The following is a 22,305-nucleotide window of genomic DNA, read 5'->3' on the forward strand; positions in this document are numbered from 1 at the left end:
AATCTTTGCTTTTGTCCTCTAATCTGCAAGAAATGTGGCCTACCATTTATCTTCAGCATAAGCCTCTCTTTGCTGAGTACAACATTTGATCGTGTTCTCAGTCTGGTAAATGTGGACCTTCTCATGTGGCAGAGATGTGGGTTTTCTTTTTCTTTTACAATCCAAAGTAGTTATAGTGCTGTGCTATATGTGTATGTGTATATAAGCGTATTGTTTTATTTTTGTATAGCACTTTTGCCCTTTCTCCTACAACTCCCGTTTTAACTTAATTGTCTGTGGTAAAAGAATTAAGTAACAGCTATTATGCTTACAGAATTTCCTTGTATGCTGTGCAGGTCCTGCATTCTATAATATTCTCAACCACAGCATTGCAACAGAAAGTCTTAAAAAGGCTGACATGGAAAAAAAGAAAAAGGGAGCATTTGGTTCTTCAGTTCCTAGACTCCTATATTTAGTCAAGAGAGAAGCTTTTACTACTCCTGGACCAGCTGATTATCAGGTAGATTGGTTTTCTTTTTCATGTTAAAAATGGAGCACAAATAATTTGTGGTACAGTCCTGTGCATCTTTACTCAGCAATAAGTCTCTCTGGGCTTAAAGGAGGTTACTTCCTGGTAAATGTGTTTAGAATTGTAGTGTTAATCTACTTTTTCTATAATCCAGAGATGTCTTGTGCCAGGAAAAAACATGTCTCTTCTTGCAGACCTTTGGTTAATTAAACCATCTATGGACTTTTAAACTGTGTTTGTGTAGGTTACTGTTTTTGTTTTTTTACTATGGTATGTATTTTTGTGTTTTTATATTGTAAACTGCCCTGTGATTCTCAGATGAAGGGTTGTATAAAAACAAAACAAAACCTCAAATGAGAGCAAGTGCTGAATTCTTTCTTTAGCAAAAGCCACTTGTACATGAATGTAGCAGCAGCAGATAATCAGTTCTGCAAATGGAGAATAAGTCTGTCAACTGCTGTTAGCATGATAACTTAATGGAGCACCTGTCTTCAAAGGGATGGCAAAGCTGTGGCCATCCAGAAGATGTTGGAAAGCATTTCCCATAATCCCTGCCCATTGGTTATGTTGGCTGGGACTGATGAGAGTCCAAAAACATCCGGAGGGCCACAGGTTTCCCATCATCCCTGCATTATATCTCTGAATACCAGGTGCTGGGAATAAACAAAAAGGGATCTGTTGTTTTCATGCTCTGCTGATGGGCTTCCCAGAAGCTATCTGGCCATTATTGGAAATAGGATCCTGGACTTGATGGACCTGTGGTCTGATCTACCAAAGCTATATTTGTTTTCATCTGTAAAGAGGCAAGTGAACAGCAGGTGCTTGTGCATCTTTTGTGGGGGAGGTTGGTATGATAGAGTCCAGTGTAAGCAGACTAGCCAATTTAGTGAGCTTCAGAGAAAGCCTGCATTCGCCCCATAGGACGCACCCAGATTTCCCCTTAATTTTTGGAGCAGAAAAAGTGCGCCCTATAGGGCGAAAAATACGGTAATCACTTTCCAACTCAGCTGTTTCAGTCCCCTCTTTCTGTTCTCACCTGCTTTTCTGCTCTACACCGTTCAGGCTGCCCTTTTATGCGTATTTACTTTGGCCTCCACAGTCACTTACGGACTCACTGTTAAGACCGTGTTCATGGAAGACAATCTTACTTGGCTACAAGTGACCATTGAAGAAGAAGATTTACTAGGGAGTTAGCCCCTCTGAATTCAGTGGGATCTAACTTTCCAGTAAATTTTCATAGGGCTACCAGACTTTGCATTGGGCATTACTGCCTCTGAGCACCTACTGGGAGGCAGAAATGTGCAGTACTCAGGAGCCAAGCTTCATCAAACAGAAACTAGGGAATTGGCTTACAGTTATATAGGAAAACAAAAAAAGAATATCGTGGCACCTTAAAAACTAGCAAGTTTATTGTGGCATAAGGTTTCATAGTCTTTCATGACTGCAATCCATGGGATATTACACCACAGTAAATCTGTTAGGTCTTAAGGTGCAACAGTACACACACTTTTTCTTTTTTGCTGTAACAAACCAAGACGGCTTTCCCTCTGGAAAGTACTTGTGAATAATCCTTTCTGAATGAGAAAAATCTCTCTATAAAAGAAATTGGTTCTACTATGGTTTAAAGAATGACATAGACCATCTTGTAAATACAGAGAAAATAAGTAACTAGTTATTAGAAAATAACTTACATTTCCACACTACAGTCAAACTAGAAGAATAGTAAACCTACACTATTTCTCAAGTGGTGTCAATTAATTAGCATAGGATCTTTCTCTTGCTCCATATTATCGAACATATTAAGTATGACTACCTAAGAGCCCCATTAACATTCCCTGACAGCTGATTTTACAGAATTATAATCATAAGGGGAAGAACTGAATACATATTACCAAATATGCTAGTTGTAGGGACAATTTTCCGCAGCATGTCTCAGATGCAAATACTCCCCCCCCCTTAGGTCTTAATCAAGCTGAATAGCTAACATATATTATCATTAGAAGTTATTATAGATAAATTTAGAGATAGGTCTCATGATAGCGGAAGGGAGAAGGGGGTTGGATATGCTATTAACATTTCTTACTGGGGCAAAGTCATCAAATATTGTTCGTCAGCTTTTAAAATGAGCTTATTAAAAATAATCCAAAACAAAATGCATAACTAAAAAGTATCTTGCATTTCCTACATAACACAATGTTTGCAAAAAGTTTTCAAAATCCAACTCGTAGCTCTGTAAGATTATATAGTTTCTCCAGAGAGCCAATTGTCAGGTGACAAATTTTAAACACTTACAATGAATTGCCACAAATCACAATAATATTAAATTAATTATATTTGTCTGTTTTGCATGGCCTGGTGTGCTGTCTACCAAGGGGATTGTCAATTTTAATTTTTGCAGGGGATTTTTTTTTGTAGAACTCTGTCCAGGACAGCGGCGTAGCAATCCCCACCGGTGCCTGGAGTGGACCAAAGTTGTTGCGTAGCTGCATCCCCCCAAACGCCCGGCAGCCACAGTGCCAAACTCAAGCTCCCCTGCTGTGCTGCCCTATGCCCCCACCCACCTGGTGCAGACAGCACCCCCCACCCCTGGCTAGCTATGCTCCTGGTCCAGGATTCACTTGCTGGCTGGGGTAAAATGAGATAGAATATCTCTATGGGAGACATGCTGAGCAAGGGAGAAGACTCCCATGACTCCTTGTGAAGTTATTTTCACAAAGGTGCCCTTAATATTTTTATTTAAAGAAATATTTATATCCTAGTAGGAATAAAATCTCCTGCCAACCTAGCACTCCCGCCAACCTAGCAGTTCGAAAGCACATCAAAGTACAAGTAGATAAATAGGTCTCTAATACTCCCAAGTAGATAAATAGGTCTCTAATACTTCCGGCGGGAAGGTAAACGGCGTTTCCGTGCGCTGCTCTGGCCACATGACCTGGAAGCTGTATGCCAGCTCCCTCGGCCAATAAAGTGAGATGAGCGCCGCAACCCCAGAGTCGGTCACGACTGGACCTAATGGGCAGGGGTCCCTTTACCTTTAGGAATAAAATATAATTCTAGTAGAATTGCACACACTTAAGTGCTTTTATGATAAAGTTCTAGAAAGAGGTGAATCTTTAATGGGATCTTTCTTGGAAGTATTAGAGATCAGGGCAGGTAGAGCTGTATTAGCACCAGTGCTAATCCAAAAATTGTGCCTTGAGTAAATCAAGATATACCCAAGCTGCAGGTGGGCGCAAATAACTATTTTGCAACTGCTTCAGTCTTTCCTTGTACAAACAGCTGAACATGACAGGATTCAGCATATAAACATAGTTTGCCCTTAGGTGTTTTCAAACCATGGCTTCATGCCCTAGCCTGTTTGGAAGCAACGTGCTTGTAACAGGAAGCTATGGTTAGTTGCTGAATCCTGGCATGTTGAGTCTTTCACATGAAAGGATGAGTGAAGTGGATTCAAGGGAGCTCAACTGACCTGCATATAGCTCATGCTTATATAATCACTTGTTAAGATAGGATTTTTGGCCTAGCATTGTACGTGAACAGCTTATTTGTGCAAATGAGTCTGAGGATTCTGCCAACAGACTAATATTTACTAAAACTGTAAAGCAGTGACACGTTCAGACTTCCCTTTATAATGTAACCTCCCCTGTACCCAAACATAATACTACCTACTCAAATTTCAGGTTAAAGAGACCACTGAAGAACCACAAAAAAAGAAGAAGGAATTGGCCATTTTTGCGTCAGTTACAGAAAGAATTCCAAGAGTAAGATCGGTAAGCTGTCTCCAGACTGATTCCTCTCCCTTTATGCTGCATGCTCCCAAATTATAGAATAGTAGGTAATCCACAGATTCATATTCTATGCAAGTATATAACTCCATTGCAGAAAATAGTTGTCCAAATAAACTTCAGCATATTCTTTCATTCTGTGGAAACAGCATAAAAGTTGGTATAGTGCAGTAGAAAATTGAGTACTTTAAAAATACATCAATAGAGAATAATTCAGTGCTTATTTCCAGTGACGTTTAGGATGTAAGCAGTTGTGAACTTAACAAACATATGAATAGTCAAATTATTCTAACACACACACACATACCATATTTCTTCGGCTAAGAGCTGTGGTGTTAATTAGATAAGCATCTGCCTTCCCTATGGTGTGTAACTGAGAGGCAGGTGTTTAATTGAGGCTATTTAAGAGCTGCGTTAATTACACTTTGCATCTTAGTCCTCCTGCAAACTTGGATTGAATGGTAACAATTTCTCTCTTGTGTAACCAGTCAAATTTAGAATGATAAGCTGTTACATTGGAGACTGAATCTGTGGGAGCAAATGTCAGATAATTCAAGAGCAAAAGGCAATTCATTAACTTGAAATATTGTTTCAGAATTTCGTGGCTGTGTTGTAACCGGTGGAGACAGAGGTCTAGAATGGTGACGTGGAATTCTCTAGGGAACAAACCAGCAGTGTAAAATGCGGACCTTTAGGAGCCAGTACCAAAGTGCTTAAGTTTTTCTGGGTTCTCCATTAGACCAAAAAACAAAACAAAAAAGAGAGGCTCAAGTACTTATTTTCTCTGGTGGGAGTATCCAGCAAAACTTAAGCACTTTGGTATTGGCTCCTTAAGGTCATATCCACAATATACATTTAAAGCACTCATACCATTTTAATGGTTGAGAGTCCTGTAGCTTGTTAATGGTTCTAGGAAATGTAGCTTATTGGGTGACATGGTTGCTTATGGGAGTTGCTATCTTTGTCAATGCCAGCTGGAGACTTGAATGTTAGAGATCTGATAGATGAAGGTCAGGCCTGTGCAGAGCTTGTGTCCGGGCCAGACAGTGTAAGTCCTGCAGCCCCTTGGCATCACCCCCTCTGAGGCCCAGGACAAGTGTACCTGGCTGCCCCCAGCCTCTGCATGGGTCTGTTGAAGGGGCCTTGTCAACAGAAGGATGCTGGGTAAAAACATTAATAGGTAGACTTGGTACCACTCACTGTGGAATATAGCTATAATGAAAAAAAGCACACATATTTTGAAATTTCAGCAAGCACTAGACTCTCCAGACACTTATTATATTCTTTGCCACTTATTTATGACATATAAAGCAAAACCATCTTTTTTCAAGGCAACCCTTGTAACAAACCTGGCAAATCTGGAACTATATTTGATAATCTGATAATGTTGATAGCCTTTTCTTGGACTTTGTTATTTTAACCCATGGTCAACTTTTCTCATTCTACACCCCAATTTTGTAGTTTTGTTTTTCATCTTTTAATTTTCATCCGTTGTTATAATTGTTATGTCTGTTTTATATGCATTATAAAATGAAATAAGAAAGCTTAGAAACCCCCAAACATTAAAAGGTAGCAGTTACCGAAGCACATGCCATTTTCTTCTGAGAGGGGGTGGGAATTTCAAACATGCTCAGACTTCCTCTGGCTTCCAAGAATCACCATCAAAAAGGTTTTTTAAGTATAGTTCAGCCTTTTCCTCTCTGTTTTGAGCTCCAGGTCCCATTAGCCTCAGCCTGCACGATCAGTGGTCAGGGTTGATGGGAATTGTCTTCCAATAATATCTGGTGGGGGGGATAGATTGGGGAAGGCCACAATAAATATTAATTTATTGACCAGAGAATATCCATATTGCTTTCCTTTTCACACACACAACCCTTTAGTGGTTTTTACTTAATTTATTGTGGTCATGTGGCACCCCTCATGCATTTGCATTCTCCGGCTTGGATTTCTCCAATTTGTAATGACTGCTCCCTTTATGACATTGCCTTCCAAACCACAGACTATAAGATCTAACCCCACAGTATATTCCATTCTCTCCCCAAGCTCTTATTTCTTCTGTCATATATTAAATTTAATCTATGTGATCCTCTGCTTATTTATTTATTACAACCACTATTTATTTGGAGACATTTGGAGTAAAGGAACATGACAAGTTTTGTAGGCAGCAGGGAAGGAAATCAGAGAAACATATGTTAAAATTATATTACGAATGTCTTAAACCATTGCTCTGCAGCTCCATGTCTGATGAAAAGTAGGCTTTTTTCAGTGACAGCAGACCCAAAAAGAAAGATTGAGAGGAAATATCTCTTATACAAGACAGAAGATGCTTAGAATGGGAAATTTTATTTAAATTATTTATGTCTTTCCTTTCTCAGTAGAGTATTTAAGACACATTACAATGTGTGTAAAAACAAACAAGATACATTGAAATCATATTTGTACATTTGCAATTCTGTGTTTTGATGTAAATCTGAGCTCAGTGCTCTATCCCAGGTAAGTAGTTACAGGATAGCTGCCTAAATTATGAAAAAATACAGCAGAAAAAAATCTAAATGACTAATACTACAATATATTCAAATACTGAATGTACTGTATGGTGAGCTTAAATTCTCCTTCCAAGTTTTCCTTGCTGGACATATTCCTCCTATTACCTACTTCCTTCATTATTCCATAAATCCCGTATATGTAATAGGCTTTTTTGTTATCCTGAGGTGGCTAGATCTCTTATCCCTGGGAGATTCTAGTGTGGCCCCTGTGAGGGCCCCTGTGTCTTCAGGCCTTCCCTGGTATCCATAGTGTGGAAGTAGCCCCTCATCCTACTGGGATTAGGTTTGGAAGAAGCATTATCTATGGTAACCAATGCAGTAGGTTGCAGTGTGTGATAGAGTCTGGAAGTCGAGCCTTTTCCATCTCCGCCAAGCTAAGCAGTTGACTCCTTACCTCTCTCGCCCTGACCTAGCCACTGTGATCCACCCGACGGTCACCTCCAGACTGGATTATTGTAACTCGCTCTACGTGGGGCTGCCCTTGAGACTGACCCCAAAACTCCAGTGGGTGCAGAATGCCGCAGCGAGACTCCTTACGGGGTCTTCGCTGCGAGATCACATTCATCCGGTGCTATACCAGCTGCACTGGCTCCCGGTGGAGTACAGGATCAGGTTTAAGGTGCTGGTTTTAACCTTCAAAGCCCTATACGGCCTAGGACCCTCGTACCTACGGGACCGCCTCTCCTGGTATGTCCCACAGAGGAACTGACGATCTTCAAACAAAAACATCTTGGAGGTCCCAGGCCACAGAGAGGTTAGGCTGGCCTCAACCAGAGCCAGGGCTTTTTCGGCTGTGGTGGAACGCTCTGCCACAAGAGACTACGGCCCTGGGGGCCTTGACATCTTTCCGCAGGGCCTGCAAGACAGAGCTGTTCCACCAAGCCTTTGGCCAGGGCACAGCCTGACTCCTTCCTTTGGCAATCTTCACAGAACTCTAGCCCAATGGTTGCCATCAATTTGATTTGAATTAATTTTATAATGAAATGATTTTAGAATGTTATATTATTTTATTGTTGTTAGCCGCCCTGAGCCCGGCTTCGGCTGGGGAGGGCGGGATATAAATAAAAATTTCTTCTTCTTCTTCTTCTTCTTCTTCTTCTTCTTCTTCTTCTTCTTCTTCATTATTGAGAGAATTATGTGTGTTTAGCCTGGTAAAGAGGAGACTGTGAGAAGACATATGATAGCCATTTTCAAATATCTAAAGGGCTTTCACATGGAGGATGGAGCAAGCTTGTTTTCTCCTGTTCCAGAGGGCAGGACTCGAACCAATGGATTTAAGTTACAAGAAAGGAGATTCTGATTGAACACCAGGAAGTGCTTTCTGACAGTAAACACTGTTTAACCGTGGAATGGACTCCCATGAGAGGTGGGAGACCCTTCTTCCTTGGAGATTTTAAAGCAGAGGTTTCATTACCATTTGTCATGGATGCTTTAGCTGAGATTCCTGCATTGCAGGGGGTTGGACTAGATGACTCTTGGGATCCCTTCCAACCCTACAATTCTATGATTATATGGATTCACCAAGCCACTCCTTTGCGGTGTGGTTGTGTCCTATATGAATGGCTTCCATCTCCACTTCCTTTTGGTACATGTGGAGATGTATGTTCTGGATACTGGAACCCTCTTAGAACACTTACATGGAGTCATCTGCAAAGCACTGATTTCCCTACTGTGTATGCCACAGAATGTCTTTATCTGAAAAAAGGGGATCTATAATAATATGTTTTGCCATTTGTGTGCTTCCTGTGGGGAAGGATGTGCTTTCTGCCAATTAATGGCTTTACAATATCCTTAACAGACAGCCCATTAGTATATAATGAAGACCAGATGCTCAGAAATTTAGTCTTGTCCCGTGAAATGAGCTCCATGTTGACTATGCCAGTAACAACATTTTATTACAAACAAACTTAAGAAAAGAGATGTGGGTATCTATGAAATACTCTACTAAAAATCTACTAAATAGTGATGTTCAGTAGGAAAGATATATATGGAAAATGAGATAGAAACTGTGGTTTGAAAAGAGAATAAATATTGATATATGCCACTGACAACTTGTATTGGACTCTGCAGTCGTTTTACAGCACTGCTGTAGTATATATATATTTAGTATACATACATGAAAATATTTTACTGTAAATGAAAGTCAAATAATACTCTGATTGTTTCAGAGTAAACTTGATTTAAAAAATAAATTATATCTCCCAGGATTTTATAACTCAGTGCTTCATAAAGGTTTTTGATTGTAATGGATTATGATATTTATGCTTTAATATATTTTAATCCTATATTAAGCTGTTTTTATTGTACTGTTGAACGACTGGTTATGGTCTTTGACTAAGTAATAATAATTTGAATTTGTATCAAAAATCTTGGATCTCCATTGCCTCTGGCAATCATTGGGAGCTTCATGAACTGAGACCCCCTTGACCTGTACTTGATGTGACATGGTGTTTGGGCTGTGCTGAGGGCAGCAAGCACTTTGAGGTGAGTCTGGAACTGGGAACCAGGAGCCACTAGACAGGCAAATATTTGGAACTGATGAGCAAGGCAGGACTGAAGGACGAATTACAGTGTAGGATCAAGGAAAAAGCTGGGAGTCAAGACCAAAGAATATACAGGACCAGAGGACAAACAAGGAATTGGAGCCAAGAGGCATGCCAGAGGACAGGAAGAACTTGTTAAAGCAAGGCTCAGCCAAAAAAGAAGTCATTTGTTCTCTTGTTCATGCAAAGAAACTTTCAGTGGGTAGGCAAAATTGGTCTAGAAGGTTGTTCTTTAAGAAGGCGGCCACCTACAGTTTAAATCAGGGTTTTCTAAACTTGGGTCTCCAGCTGCTGTTGGCCTACAACTACCATCATCTCTTGCTAGCAGGGCCAATGGTCAGGGATGATGGGAATTGTAGTCTAAAATCAGCTGGAGACCCAAGTTTGGGAAACGCTGGTTTAAAAGGTTCACGACATGAGGCATGAGACATGAGGCCCCTCTTTTGCCTCAAAACATCATTGGGCAAAAATCTGGTGCAGTTCTAGTTACCGTGTAGTGCAGAGCAGCGGCTCATGGAAAAAAAAAATATAGGCCCTTATTACTTTATTCATTTCCAGTTTTTAATTTTTTCAGTTTTCAAAAAATTACAGTATGGATTTCCTTGCTTAAAGCAGGAGCCATAGTAATGAAGAAACCAGCAACTGTGGTTGGTTTAAACAAAAAAAATTCCTTCCAGTAGCACCTTAAAGACCAACTAAGTCAGTTCTTGGTATGAGCTTTCGTGTGCATGCACACTTCTTCAGATACACTGAAACAGAAGTTTCCAGACCTTTCTATATAGTGAGAAGGTGGGGGGGGGTATTACTCAGAAGGGTGGTAGGAATGGGTGATTGGCAGATAGCTGTGATGAGCCTGTTGACGATTCTTAACGACTGCAATAGGTCTTACAGGAGGAAGCAAGGGGTGAAAAGGTGAAAAATGGCTTTGTCATGTATAATGAGATAAGAATCCAAGGTCTTTGTTCAGGCCAGGTTTTTCCATGGTTTTAAGTTTGGTGATAAGTTGTAATTCAGCAGCTTCTCTTTCCAGTCTATTTCTGAAATTCCTTTGTAGTAAAACAGCTACTTTGAGATCTTGTATAGAATGTCCTGGGAGATTGAAGTGTTCTCCTACTGGTTTCTCTGTCTTGTGATTCCTGATGTCCGATTTATGTCCGTTTATTCTTTGGCGTAAGGTCTGGCCTGTTTGTCCAATATAGAGAGCTGAAGGACACTGTTGGCATTTTATGGCATACACAATGTTAGACGATGAGCAATTAAATAGTCCCGAAATGGTATGTGTGATGTTGTTGGGGCCAGTAATGGTGTTGTCCGGGTGTATGTGGCAGCAAAGTTGGCATCTGGGTTTATTACAGGCTCTGGTGCCAGTGTCTGTGTTAGGTCTGGTTGTAGTATTATTGTGGGTTAGGAGTTGTTTAAGACTGGGTGGTTGTCTGTAGGCAATGAAAGGTCTTCCTCCCAGAGCTTGAGAAAGAGAACTGTCATTGTCCAGGAGAGGTTGTAGATCTCTGATGATGCGTTGTACTGTTTTAACTTGGGAGCTGTATGTGATGACTAGAGGTGTTCTGTTATTTTCTTTTTTGGGTCTGTCTTGCAGCAAGTTCTCTCTGGGTATCAGTCTGGCTCTGTTGATCTGTTGTCTAACTTCATCTGTTGGGTATTTTAGTTCTAAAAAGAACTAAAATACAGAACACCTCTAGTCATCACATACAGCTCCCAAGTTAAAACAGTACAACGCATCATCAGAGATCTACAACCTCTCCTGGACAATGACAGTTCTCTTTCTCAAGCTCTGGGAGGAAGACCTTTCATTGCCTACAGACAACCACCCAGTCTTAAACAACTCCTAACCCACAATAATACTACAACCAGACCTAACACAGACACTGGCACCAGAGCCTGTAATAAACCCAGATGCCAACTTTGCTGCCACATACACCCGGACAACACCATTACTGGCCCCAACAACATCACACATACCATTTCGGGACTATTTAATTGCTCATCGTCTAACATTGTGTATGCCATAAAATGCCAACAGTGTCCTTCAGCTCTCTATATTGGACAAACAGGCCAGACCTTACGCCAAAGAATAAACGGACATAAATCGGACATCAGGAATCACAAGACAGAGAAACCAGTAGGAGAACACTTCAATCTCCCAGGACATTCTATACAAGATCTCAAAGTAGCTGTTTTACTACAAAGGAATTTCAGAAATAGACTGGAAAGAGAAGCTGCTGAATTACAACTTATCACCAAACTTAAAACCATGGAAAAACCTGGCCTGAACAAAGACCTTGGATTCTTATCTCATTATACATGACAAAGCCATTTTTCACCTTTTCACCCCTTGCTTCCTCCTGTAAGACCTATTGCAGTCGTTAAGAGTCGTCAACAGGCTCATCACAGCTATCTGCCAATCACCCATTCCTACCACCCTTCTGAGTAATACCCCTCCCCACCTTCTCACTATATAGAAAGGTCTGGAAACTTCTGTTTCAGTGTATCTGAAGAAGTGTGCATGCACACGAAAGCTCATACCAAGAACTGACTTAGTTGGTCTTTAAGGTGCTACTGGAAGGAATTTTTTTAATTTTTTTTTTTTTGACTATGGCAGACCAACACGGCTACCTATCTGTAACTGGAACTGTGGTTGGTTTGTGGGTTTAAAAAATATGTATATGTGCGGAAGAGCTAGTAAGGTCTTAAAAAAAAAAAATTCCCCAAAGTGCATAAAGGGCACGTTTGCTTCACAATGCTATTATGTGATTAAAAACAAATTATAAAGTTCTGTAGTGAAAATGGTTCCTATTAAATTTGACGAGGAAGCTATCAGATGTAATCCACTATTATTATGCTGCTATAATGAGAACTGGTTGTAGGCTGCCATTAGACTGTTAATAGTGCATTGTACCACAGAGAGATACAGAGCATCATTTAAATAAAAAAGTGTTTATCACAAGTAAATAGCATTAGTCAGTTATGGGGAGAGAGTGCTTGCAAATCGTTCTATAAGTCTGCCCATCTCAATATTGTCCTTCCATAATCCACTTAACACCACACAGATCACAAAGGAATTTGTTTCCTTCTTCCAAAATAGCTTTTGCGTTTTTGATACTGCTAACCTTTGGTTAAACAGAAACTGTGCACATAAAATAAAATAAAAACAAAAACAGGCTTAATTCACCTGTTCTAATTCTTTAGTAGGGTTTAAGCTCCTTAGCACTCTTAAATCCAGTTTGGGATCCAAGCTAGGAATGGGGGAAGACAGATTCATGTGCTAAGCACGTCTGTCTAAGCTGCATAGAAAAAGGTCTGAAAGAGCTTATCTGTTCGCAATAGCTGAAGAGGCAGAACAGTCCCCTCCTCTCCAGTAGCTGAGTGGTAGAGAATCTGCTCTGCATGCATCTCCAGAAATGCTGGGAAGCTGTGGCCAGACAATGTAGACAATATTGAGCTAGATGGACAAATAAATGGTCTGTTCCTTCCTGACAGTTTACTTCCCTTAAGTCTCTTCTCCCAGTGCTTTTCTACTCAGCTGTGTACCAGTTCCAGAAGTGCTCTTGGCTGAGAGAAGGGAGCTGTGACTAAAAATACAAAGGGTTCTGGTCTCAGCATCTAGGAGTTATTTTTTTTGTCTTTTATATTCAGTTCTGGCTTCAACCTCTATCCCAGGATACCTGGTCTCCTGTTTGGATATTTACTTAGCTGTTTTCTCTCCAATCACCCAACATGCACATTCATAGATAGTCAAGCAATAATTTTTGTTGAAATTAAACAGCAGCAGCCATAAATTTGCAACATAGAGAAAATTCAAAGATCTATACAAGTTCAAAATTTGGTTAATGGTCTTTGTCTTTACCTTTTCTTTTACCTAAGACGCAAACTGTTAATTGGTGTTTGCTTTTTCTGAAAACAAAAATGGGTTTAAAATATCCCAGCAGATGGCAGCAAAAAAGACTCCTGTGGTTCCATTTTGAACGCTATAGCTTTGCCATTATCAACAGCAGATCAGAAACACAAGTAGTAGAAACCACCCATTTGTGATTCTATCCAATAGGAATTGCAAAGCAAGATCCAAACTGCTGGTTAATAATTTCTTACTCTCTCTGTGTTTGTGTACACACACATATAAATCAGCATATGCAAACTTTTATGCAAATATGTATAGTATTTTGCCCTCTTGCTTTGGTGATGGCCACCCTACTAAGGGTGGTGGTGGGGCCACTTACACATAGTTGGAAAAGAGAAAATTCAGTGCAGCACCAACAAAAGATGGTGTAGATTTGCATAAAACTAGCACATGCAGATTTATATGCATAAATGAAAAAAAAAGTCTAAATAGAAAAATAAAACATCTCACTATAGTGGGAGAAACTGAGTAGGTGACGTGGGTGCCTGCCTGCTCATTCTGTTGTCTAGGTGCAGCTGACAGGCAATTTTAAGGCCCCCCTCCTTTCCTACGCATTTTAATTTTTTAATTGGACTTGGGCAGGACAGCCGTTCATAAAGAAGACTGCTTCTTGTAATGTTGGGCGCATGGCTATCCTACTTCCTGATAGTGATTTCAGCCATGGAAATTGAGCCCATCTAATTGTGATTATGGGACGCGGGTGGCGCTGTGGGTAAAACCTCAGCGCCTAGGACTTGCTGATCACATGGTCGGCGGTTCGAATCCCCGCGGCGGGGTGCGCTCCTGTCGTTCGGTCCCAGCGCCTGCCAACCTAGCAGTTCGAAAGCACCTCCAGCTGCAAGTAGATAAATAGGGACCGCTTACCAGCGGGAAGGTAAACGGTGTTCCGTGTGCTGCGCTGGCTCGCCAGATGCAGCTTGCCACACTGGCCACGTGACCCGGAAGTGTCTGCAGACAGCGCTGGCTCCCGGCCTATAGAGTGAGATGAGCGCACAACCCTAGAGTCTGGCAAGACTGGCCCGAACGGGCAGGGGTACCTTTACCTTTACCTTTAATTGTGATTAGATGAATAAACAACTTCACTGTGCTAAGGCAATAATGTGAACATACATACCCTTACTATATCAGTCTGTTTATTCCCATTCTATCCACTCCAATTGCCACTGGCTCTTAAAAGTCTCAGGATGAAGTTTTTCTTACCCTGCTACCTGATATACTGTACTTTGAAGTAGATATACTGGGGATTGAAGATGAGACTCTTCTGCATTAAACCCATTGTCCTTTTCCGCTGTGCTGTGGCTCTATTCCTCTTAGAAGTTGAGCAGTCTTGGCCCAAGCAAAACAAGTTAGAATTCAGCTAATCATTAACATGCTAATCAAGCCCTGCATGGTTTGAGAAAATTCTAATTGTAACAGATTGTTCTAAAATGAAACAATCCCTGATGCATTCCTGTAAGTTTCTTCCTCATTTGCTGTGCTAATGGAGGAATAAGATTTATATACTTGTCAGAGTAAAAAAATAAAGCTTATAGGCTTCGTCTGGTTATTTTTCAAATTTCAGAAACATTATGTCACTCATGCTGTGCTTTCAGTTTTCACTTAAAAGGCATCATTGCAGAGCCTGCTGTGTGATTGTTCTTTGTCTATCCCTGAGACCCTCAAAACTTGTAAGTTTCACCTATTTCACTTCATTACCCATCCTGCATCTGTTGCCTTGAATTAAAATCATTTTTACCTATCAAAGAAAGCAATTGCATTAAAATTTCATTTAACCAAATCGTTTGGGTCCTAGGATTTGGTTACGAATAAATGAAATTCAGTTGTAGGGCAATTGTAGTCCTGGCTTTACTTGCTTGACAAAGACAGTGTGAATATAAAAGGGCTATCACTGAGCAAAAGGACTTGGTAGTTACTGCTGACTGAGGTGTTTATCTTTTGCATGAAAACTTTTGCATGATTTCACATGTGAGAATTTAATATTCATTTTATGAAATAAATTACCCTATTAGCTGTACAGTAGTTTAATTGTATTTTATGTTCATCTTATGCTGTGATGCCATATGGCAGTGCAGAGCTGAGACTCTCTAATCATTTACACATTTCTTTCTTTTCTTACAGTAAATTATCCTTCCAGGAATTTGTAAAGTGTCTGTGTTCTATATATTATTCATCTTTAAAAGCTGTTACCTGCAGACCAAGGCTTTGTGACAGAAGTAGCTAAACTTGTTTCTGCAAGTTATATGGTTTAGATATGTATTTATATGCAAAGTATATGGTTTCTTTGTTTTTCTGGGGCATAAACAAACCAGGATGCCTTGGCTTTGCATTACATCTGAACCTGGGATTATGACTTATTTCTCCCTTACGAGCCATGATAGCTAGTCAACTTGAAGCCATGGTTTCTCATTGGTGTTTGTCCTGCTTTTACCAGGGGAGGAGCAAAGTGAGAGCGATCAGGCAGGGTATACCAGCATGCTGCTAAGTTCTCATTAAACCACAATAAGGAAGAAAGTATGATTTATCATGATGTGTGAACATGGACCCTCACTGCATCTTTATTCCAGCTTCTTGTCTTTTTCATTAACCTTGATCCTTTCTCATCCCCATATCTCTTATTTCTCACCTGTGCCAGTCTCTGAGGTCTTTAACACAAGCAAGATGGCGCTACTAGGATGGTTCATTTTCTCATGTATTTCTTGCATAGTTGTAGTGATCACTGTATCTGAAATATTTCTGCTTTTTGGTTGATCAAGCCAACTTTCTTTCATATCCTCCCCCTCCCCCAAGTTTTTATTGCCATATAAATACCCACACAATGTTTAAACTGTTAATTCCTGATTAATTTTATTCTTGATCCCCTTAATCATGCACAGTGCAGCTTCTTTAGCTTAGTCTTAGACTATAATCCCAGGGAACAGAGACTATGTGCACTCTTGGTTTTATTGATTTTTGCGTAGCACACACACATATCGTGATTCATGATATATTGCCAGGTAAAATTATGAAATCGATATCACGATATGGGCTTCAAAACGGTTTTGGATGATATATCAATATAGTCCTAACCTGCCCTAAAAATGCCCCAATGACTTTTTTTAATTTTAAAAATATGTCCATCCCAAAACATAGGCAGGTATCTTAACCCTGGTCAGATCATTGGTCTGTCTAGCCCAGTATTCTCTGTTCTGGCTTACAGCAGTTCTCCGTGGTTACAGGTATTGATCTTGAGATCCTTTTAACTGGAAATGCTGGGGATTAAACATGGAAGCATTCATGTGCTATACCACTGAATGATGGCCCTTCTTTGTACGGCCCCTAATTATGTATTTGCACAATATGTTGCTCAGTGATTGGATCTTTCTCCCTTGGTTGCCCACTCCTTATGAATCAAATGGATACCACCTTGAATTTGCACTGGTCATCTGAATATTTGAACTGCCTGTAGCAAGGATACTTCCTGACAGCAGCCTAACTTTGTAGGCATCAACCAGACTGTCAGCTTTGAAAGCTGTAACTGCTTATTCCTCCCTTGAAGGAAGTCTTTTTCACCTTTTGATCTCAATGCCAAAATGTGAACAGAATTAATCTATTTCGGTCCCATGTTTTATGCAAAAAATCTACAGCAACATTTACAGCAAGGAAAATATGACATATGCCTTTAGCAGCCAGCTGCTTAAGCTCTTTGCATCTTGCTGTTTAGAAAGTCAATTTATTTTTTGCACAACCTATGCGCTCATATAAATAAATTTGAAACTATTGCAAAATGAGACACAGTAATCAGTTCAAACTCAGCAGTTGGCAGCTATTAATTGCCATTTACACACATTTAAATGCAAGACTTGTGATTGCTTTGATTCATAAAATGTTGAAGATATTTTTTAATGGGGATTTTAAAAAAATCCTGCACTTATTTGGAAGTAGAGAATTATATTCATGTTGGTTTTCTTTAAAGAAGGCTAATCGCTATCATTCAGTAGGTCAAAGAGTAGTATGGTCATAAATATAAGGTGATCAGTGTCTTTCCGCTCTTATGAGTTGCACAAAATGCCAGTTTGATCAAAATGGTGAGGTGATACTGTATATTGAAACAACTACTATTTATGAGAAAAAATGTTCTGCAGATGACTTCTGTAAATCCTGTACATACTAATTATACATGGTACCATGAAGAATTAGAACTCTGGCCAAAGGACTGTGTTGTCAGCTGTCTCACTGTTGACCCATATGAATTAACTGCTTGCTCAGCCTCCCCATTCTGCCTTGGCCCTCTCCGATAGTTGCCTCCAACATGTCCCAGCTCAGTGTGGTTCAGGTCCCAGCTGTCCCTGCTACCACCTTCTAGTCCATGGCCAGCACTGTCACCTCTGCTGCATTATGGAAAGTACCCACCTATGCTAAGCCCACCTCACTTGCTTTCCCCCTCCCCAACTGACTCCTGCATTAGCTGTCAATATTACCATTGGGACCATAACCAACAATGAGAGACCAACTGACCCCAGGCACTAGCCCAACATGAAAGAGGTAGCTGGGTTTTTTTTCCTCCTCCTCTTCCTTGACCAGCATTCTGGGGTTAGATGGTTTCATTGCTCCCTTTTCAGTCCTGCTGGGATCTGCTTCCCCAGCCTCTTCCTTGCATGTAGCACAGTGGCAAAGCAGACCCCTGCAGCCAGCAGGATTGTACCGTCTGCTCATCAGCTGGTTGTTATTCTGTCACATAGTTGACAGGTGGTGGGGCTTTCCACCTGTCAAATGCATGGCTTTGCGAGTCTCCTCCCCCTCCCCCTTTAAGCTTTCAGCCTCAGAATTTCATTTCTTACTTATTTATTTCATATAAATTACACACCACTGGATTGTAGCCTCCCTCAAAGCAGTTTAGGGGGAAAAAAACCATAAAACAAGAAAAGAATCAAAAAGAAAAAGTAACAGCAATAATTCAAGACTTTCAAAAAGTTAAGATAACAATAAACTAAAAACAGATCAAAATAAAATTTACCTGAAAAACTGCCTTCCACTCCATTGCTTGATAAAGGCATTATGATCAGCAAATGGAAACTGGTTGGTTTTGCCATGACCTGTTGATTATCGGCCCGTGGTAACACCAAGATTTGCTTTTTTACTGATGACACTAGTGTTGTGGAATAATGAGAAGCCCCATCAGTACTGGCATTCCACCAATGGACATTTTAAAAATTCCTCCAGCTCCTAAAGTCACATGTATTTAGGGGGGCATTCTCCTGAACTTGAATTTCTGATCTTACTGTTTTAACTATTTTTAAAACTGTTTTGATAGTGGTGCATTTAAATTGACTTGTTTTGTTGTGGATTTTATTTAAGACTATTTTAATGCTCTGATAAGTTGTTTTTGCGAATTTTAATTTTGCATGGACGTTATAATTGATCTTATAGTTGTAAACTACTTGCACCCACAAATGCCATCCAGTCAAATTAAGCAGGGGCTGTGCAAATCTGCAAGGTTATGTCACATTTTTATGATGGGCATTATGGTAGAGTAGTGGAGGAGGCCTAGTTCCTAGGCAATGCCTAGTTCCAGTACTGAATACAATAATTTCACAGTGATGCTTACAATATCCAGAAACAGCTATCCAAAATGCGACTGTCTTATAGTTTTAATGTATTGTTATTGCCTAATTTCAATTAGGTATTGTTGGGTTTTCATTACTGGAACCTTAAAAATGTGAGTGGCTTATAAATCCTGACAAGACTTTTAACTAGGAGGTGTCACTGTTAAAAAATAATAATGATTGAGCATGTTGGCTATACATAGATGAGACATTTTACTCATTTACCACTGAAAGTCATTTAATAATTCCACGCTGAGTCCCCTTTCAACAAATTTAATGAAAACCAGCATGATATTGTGGCAGCTTCTATTGGATTTGTCTGCCATTTTTGTATGCTCCATGGTGTGAGTGATTAAAATAGCAGCTAATAAACTAGTATTAAAGGCTCTCCATCTTCCATGTATCTCACAAACTAACATAGACCTTTATAGACTTTTCCTCCTCCTCTCCTGAAGGGTGTCCTTGTTTTTCTTTTCATTACCTGTTTTAGGGCACTCTTCCCTCCTCATTCCAAGAACCAGTGTGAAGCTATTTTGAGGCAATCCTAGCAGGAAGTAATGAGCTGATTTTCAGCCTACTGTGAAACTTTATTAATCTGAAGAGACGATTCTGAAATCCACTTGATGAGCTCTGGAGTAACAGAGCCCTGTGGCCATGCCATTATTTGTTGGTCTTCTTGGATGCTTTAAGCTATGAAATGCCACTTTCACTTCTTGAATATCTTTTTACTGTTTTGCTTTCATCCTTTTATGTCTTATAGAGATATTAATAAGGTTGCATTGCACCCAGGATAAAAGACGAAAGATTTGCTTTCACTTCTTGAATATATATTTTCCGGCATTTGGAGATATCAAAGCTACATCAAAAGCATTGATTGAATATGAAGCAGCTTTACGTTTAGTTGCTTACAAGAGTTGTGTCCAATATGTCTACATAACCATCCCACAAATGCAAGGATTTGTGTTTGCGCTCTGGGACTCCCCCCCCACCAATGCACACTGCACCTTCTCCAAATCTGGGAACCCCCCAGAGCATTTTTAGGGGATGTGGGAGGAGGAGGGGGGAAGAAGCCCTGTTGTGCTATAAATCTTTATGCCTTATGCTACTTAGTCTTGCACTGGATACAAACCAAAATCACTGCATCCTGTTTTTTCCAACCTGGTGTCCTCCAGATGATGTTGGACTACAACTCCCATTAGCCCTGTATAGGCAGTCTGTGCATAGTGTTGCAGCCAGAGAAGAAACTCAATCCATCAAGGGCTCTCTCCTTTACAAAAATGCTTTATCCCATATGAAAGCTGACAATACTATGCCAGTAGATGTTTCAACTTCATCAAGTATTTTTCCCCTTTAGCAGATGGGACTGTACTGTGCATCCTTAGAGAGTTATACCTCAATAGAGATGTCCTTTGGGTGAAATAAATGCTAACTTGTCCATTAATAAGCCGTTGATCCCGCAGTTGTTTATATTGATAGATGTGTTGCACCGGCCTCTGATTGCTGATTTAGGGAGCCCTGGCTGTCATCGGGGAAATCCCTGGTTTGTTCCAGATTTTAGGCAACATAAATCAAATCAGTCAGATGTCATTAAATGCCCACAACACAAATAAGTTTTAACTGTAGGTGACAATAAATGGTTCTACAGAGACGGCTGTTATATATTCCAAGGAGTTGTCACCTGACAGCTTTTACTACTTGTGCCTTGGTTTTTGATAAACGATTCAGCCTTGATAAAAACTAATTTTCAGATACTTCATGACAGGGCTCTGCCCAGCATCTTCCCCAGCAGCAGCTCTCAGCTAGCTCAGTCATGCGAGCTCAGAAGCAGAACGCTGCTGTTAAAATATACGTGGCTGTCTGTATGCTGCAGCCTTTGATGAGTTCTTCTGTGGATAGGAAAGTGACTCATCTGAGGACTTGGGGCAGCTGATGGAAGGATCCCAAGTGCTCCCTGCAACAAGAGCCAAAGAGTAACACAGAAGTGGTAGACCATAATCCTAGGATCCATCCGCACAAAAGTATCTCAACTTGGAGGAAAGACATATTGTATGAATGTAAGATTGGATTGAAGGAAGGAGAGGTCAGGTCCTATGTAACTACCTAATTTGGAAAACAAATCTGCCCAGCTTGTAATGCTTGAGTGTATTTGTGAATACAATACTTTTTAATCTTGGCAATTAAAACTTTTTAATCTTGGATTCAAATATCAAGAGCTTTCTATCAGGTAATGCTGATTTGCCAGCTATGATCCTATCTAGAAAGGACAGACCTTGCCTTTGTGACTCTAGTGCAGGGGTGGGTAAACGTCTTTTGTTCAAGGGCCATATTCACTCTTGGCCAGCCTGCCACAGGCTGCAAGCCAATGGGGAATGTGGCCAAAAGTGAGTTTGGTCACCCCATACTTTCTTGTGTGCACACACACAGAGGCACACAATCTGCCCCCCCCCCCCAAGCTGATCCATGTCCATGCTATCTGAAGAAGTGTGCATGCACACGAAAGCTCATACCTAGAACTAACTTAGTTGGTCTTTAAGGTGCTACTGGAAGGAATTTTTTTTATTTTGTTTTGACTATGGCAGACCAACACGGCTACCTATCTGCAACATGTCCATGCTGTTTGGGATAAGATGGTCAGAGCATATGATGCTAAATGGATTGCACTGGCTCTCATTTCCAGGCCTAATTTAGTAAGAAGCTGGTGTTAACCTATAAAGCAGAGATGAGGGACCTGTGGCCCTCCACATGTGGTGGGACTCCAGCTCCCATCAGCCCTACTCAAGATGATGGGGGTTGGGCTCCAGTAACATTTGGAGGGCCACAGGTTCCCCATTCTACTATAAAGCTAAAAAATGGCTTGGAACTAGGTTATCCAAAGATTTGCCTTCACCTGCACCAGCCTGAGTGTACTTTAAGATAAGCCTCAGCGACACTTCTCAAATGCTTGCTGGTATGGCCTGCTAGGTTGTTGTTAGAAAACCACTGGGGCCTAATTTGAATAGTAGAATGTCTGGCATCTGGTGGGCGGGGTTTTTGTGTTCTGCTCTGAAATCAGCCCCTCCTTTCGTGTGTTCAGTTAAGTTCAGTTAGAGAGACCAACTGTCAATCTTGCCTCATGACATTGTTTTAGTTTCTCTCAGGCAGTACGTTATTATGTTACAATTTTCTTTTATTATTAAAGCTTTGTTTGACATGTATGTGGACTGCTTACTTTGCTGAAAGAAAAGAAACTCTGCTGAAGAATGGTGGAATATCCTAAACTTGGGTGAGTGAGGGGATATTGCCAGTTTGACAGGAGAATTTATTTTTTAAATCACCCCACCCTCCACAACAGTTGTGAGGTATATTTAAGAGGGCCCTTGTAAGCGTGACCCCACAATTGTGTGCAGATGGCAGCTTCTTTTCCATCTTTTAAACAGGCACTGGAA

General features: G+C 40.5%; 1 protein-coding gene across 1 annotated transcript in view; it reads left to right on the forward strand.

Moving 5' to 3' along the window:
* Positions 1–22,305, forward strand: part of STPG2 (sperm tail PG-rich repeat containing 2) — a 211,159-nt gene that overhangs the window by 40,058 nt on the left and 148,796 nt on the right. The window contains exons 9-10 of the mRNA XM_081876928.1: positions 336–499; positions 4,189–4,278. Of these exons, the coding sequence (XP_081733054.1) occupies positions 336–499; positions 4,189–4,278 (254 nt within the window). The remainder of the gene's footprint in view (positions 1–335; positions 500–4,188; positions 4,279–22,305) is intronic.

This window comes from Podarcis erhardii (genome assembly GCF_964252035.2).
Source record: "Podarcis erhardii genome assembly, chromosome: 9".
Classification (NCBI taxonomy): Eukaryota; Metazoa; Chordata; class Lepidosauria; order Squamata; family Lacertidae; genus Podarcis; species Podarcis erhardii.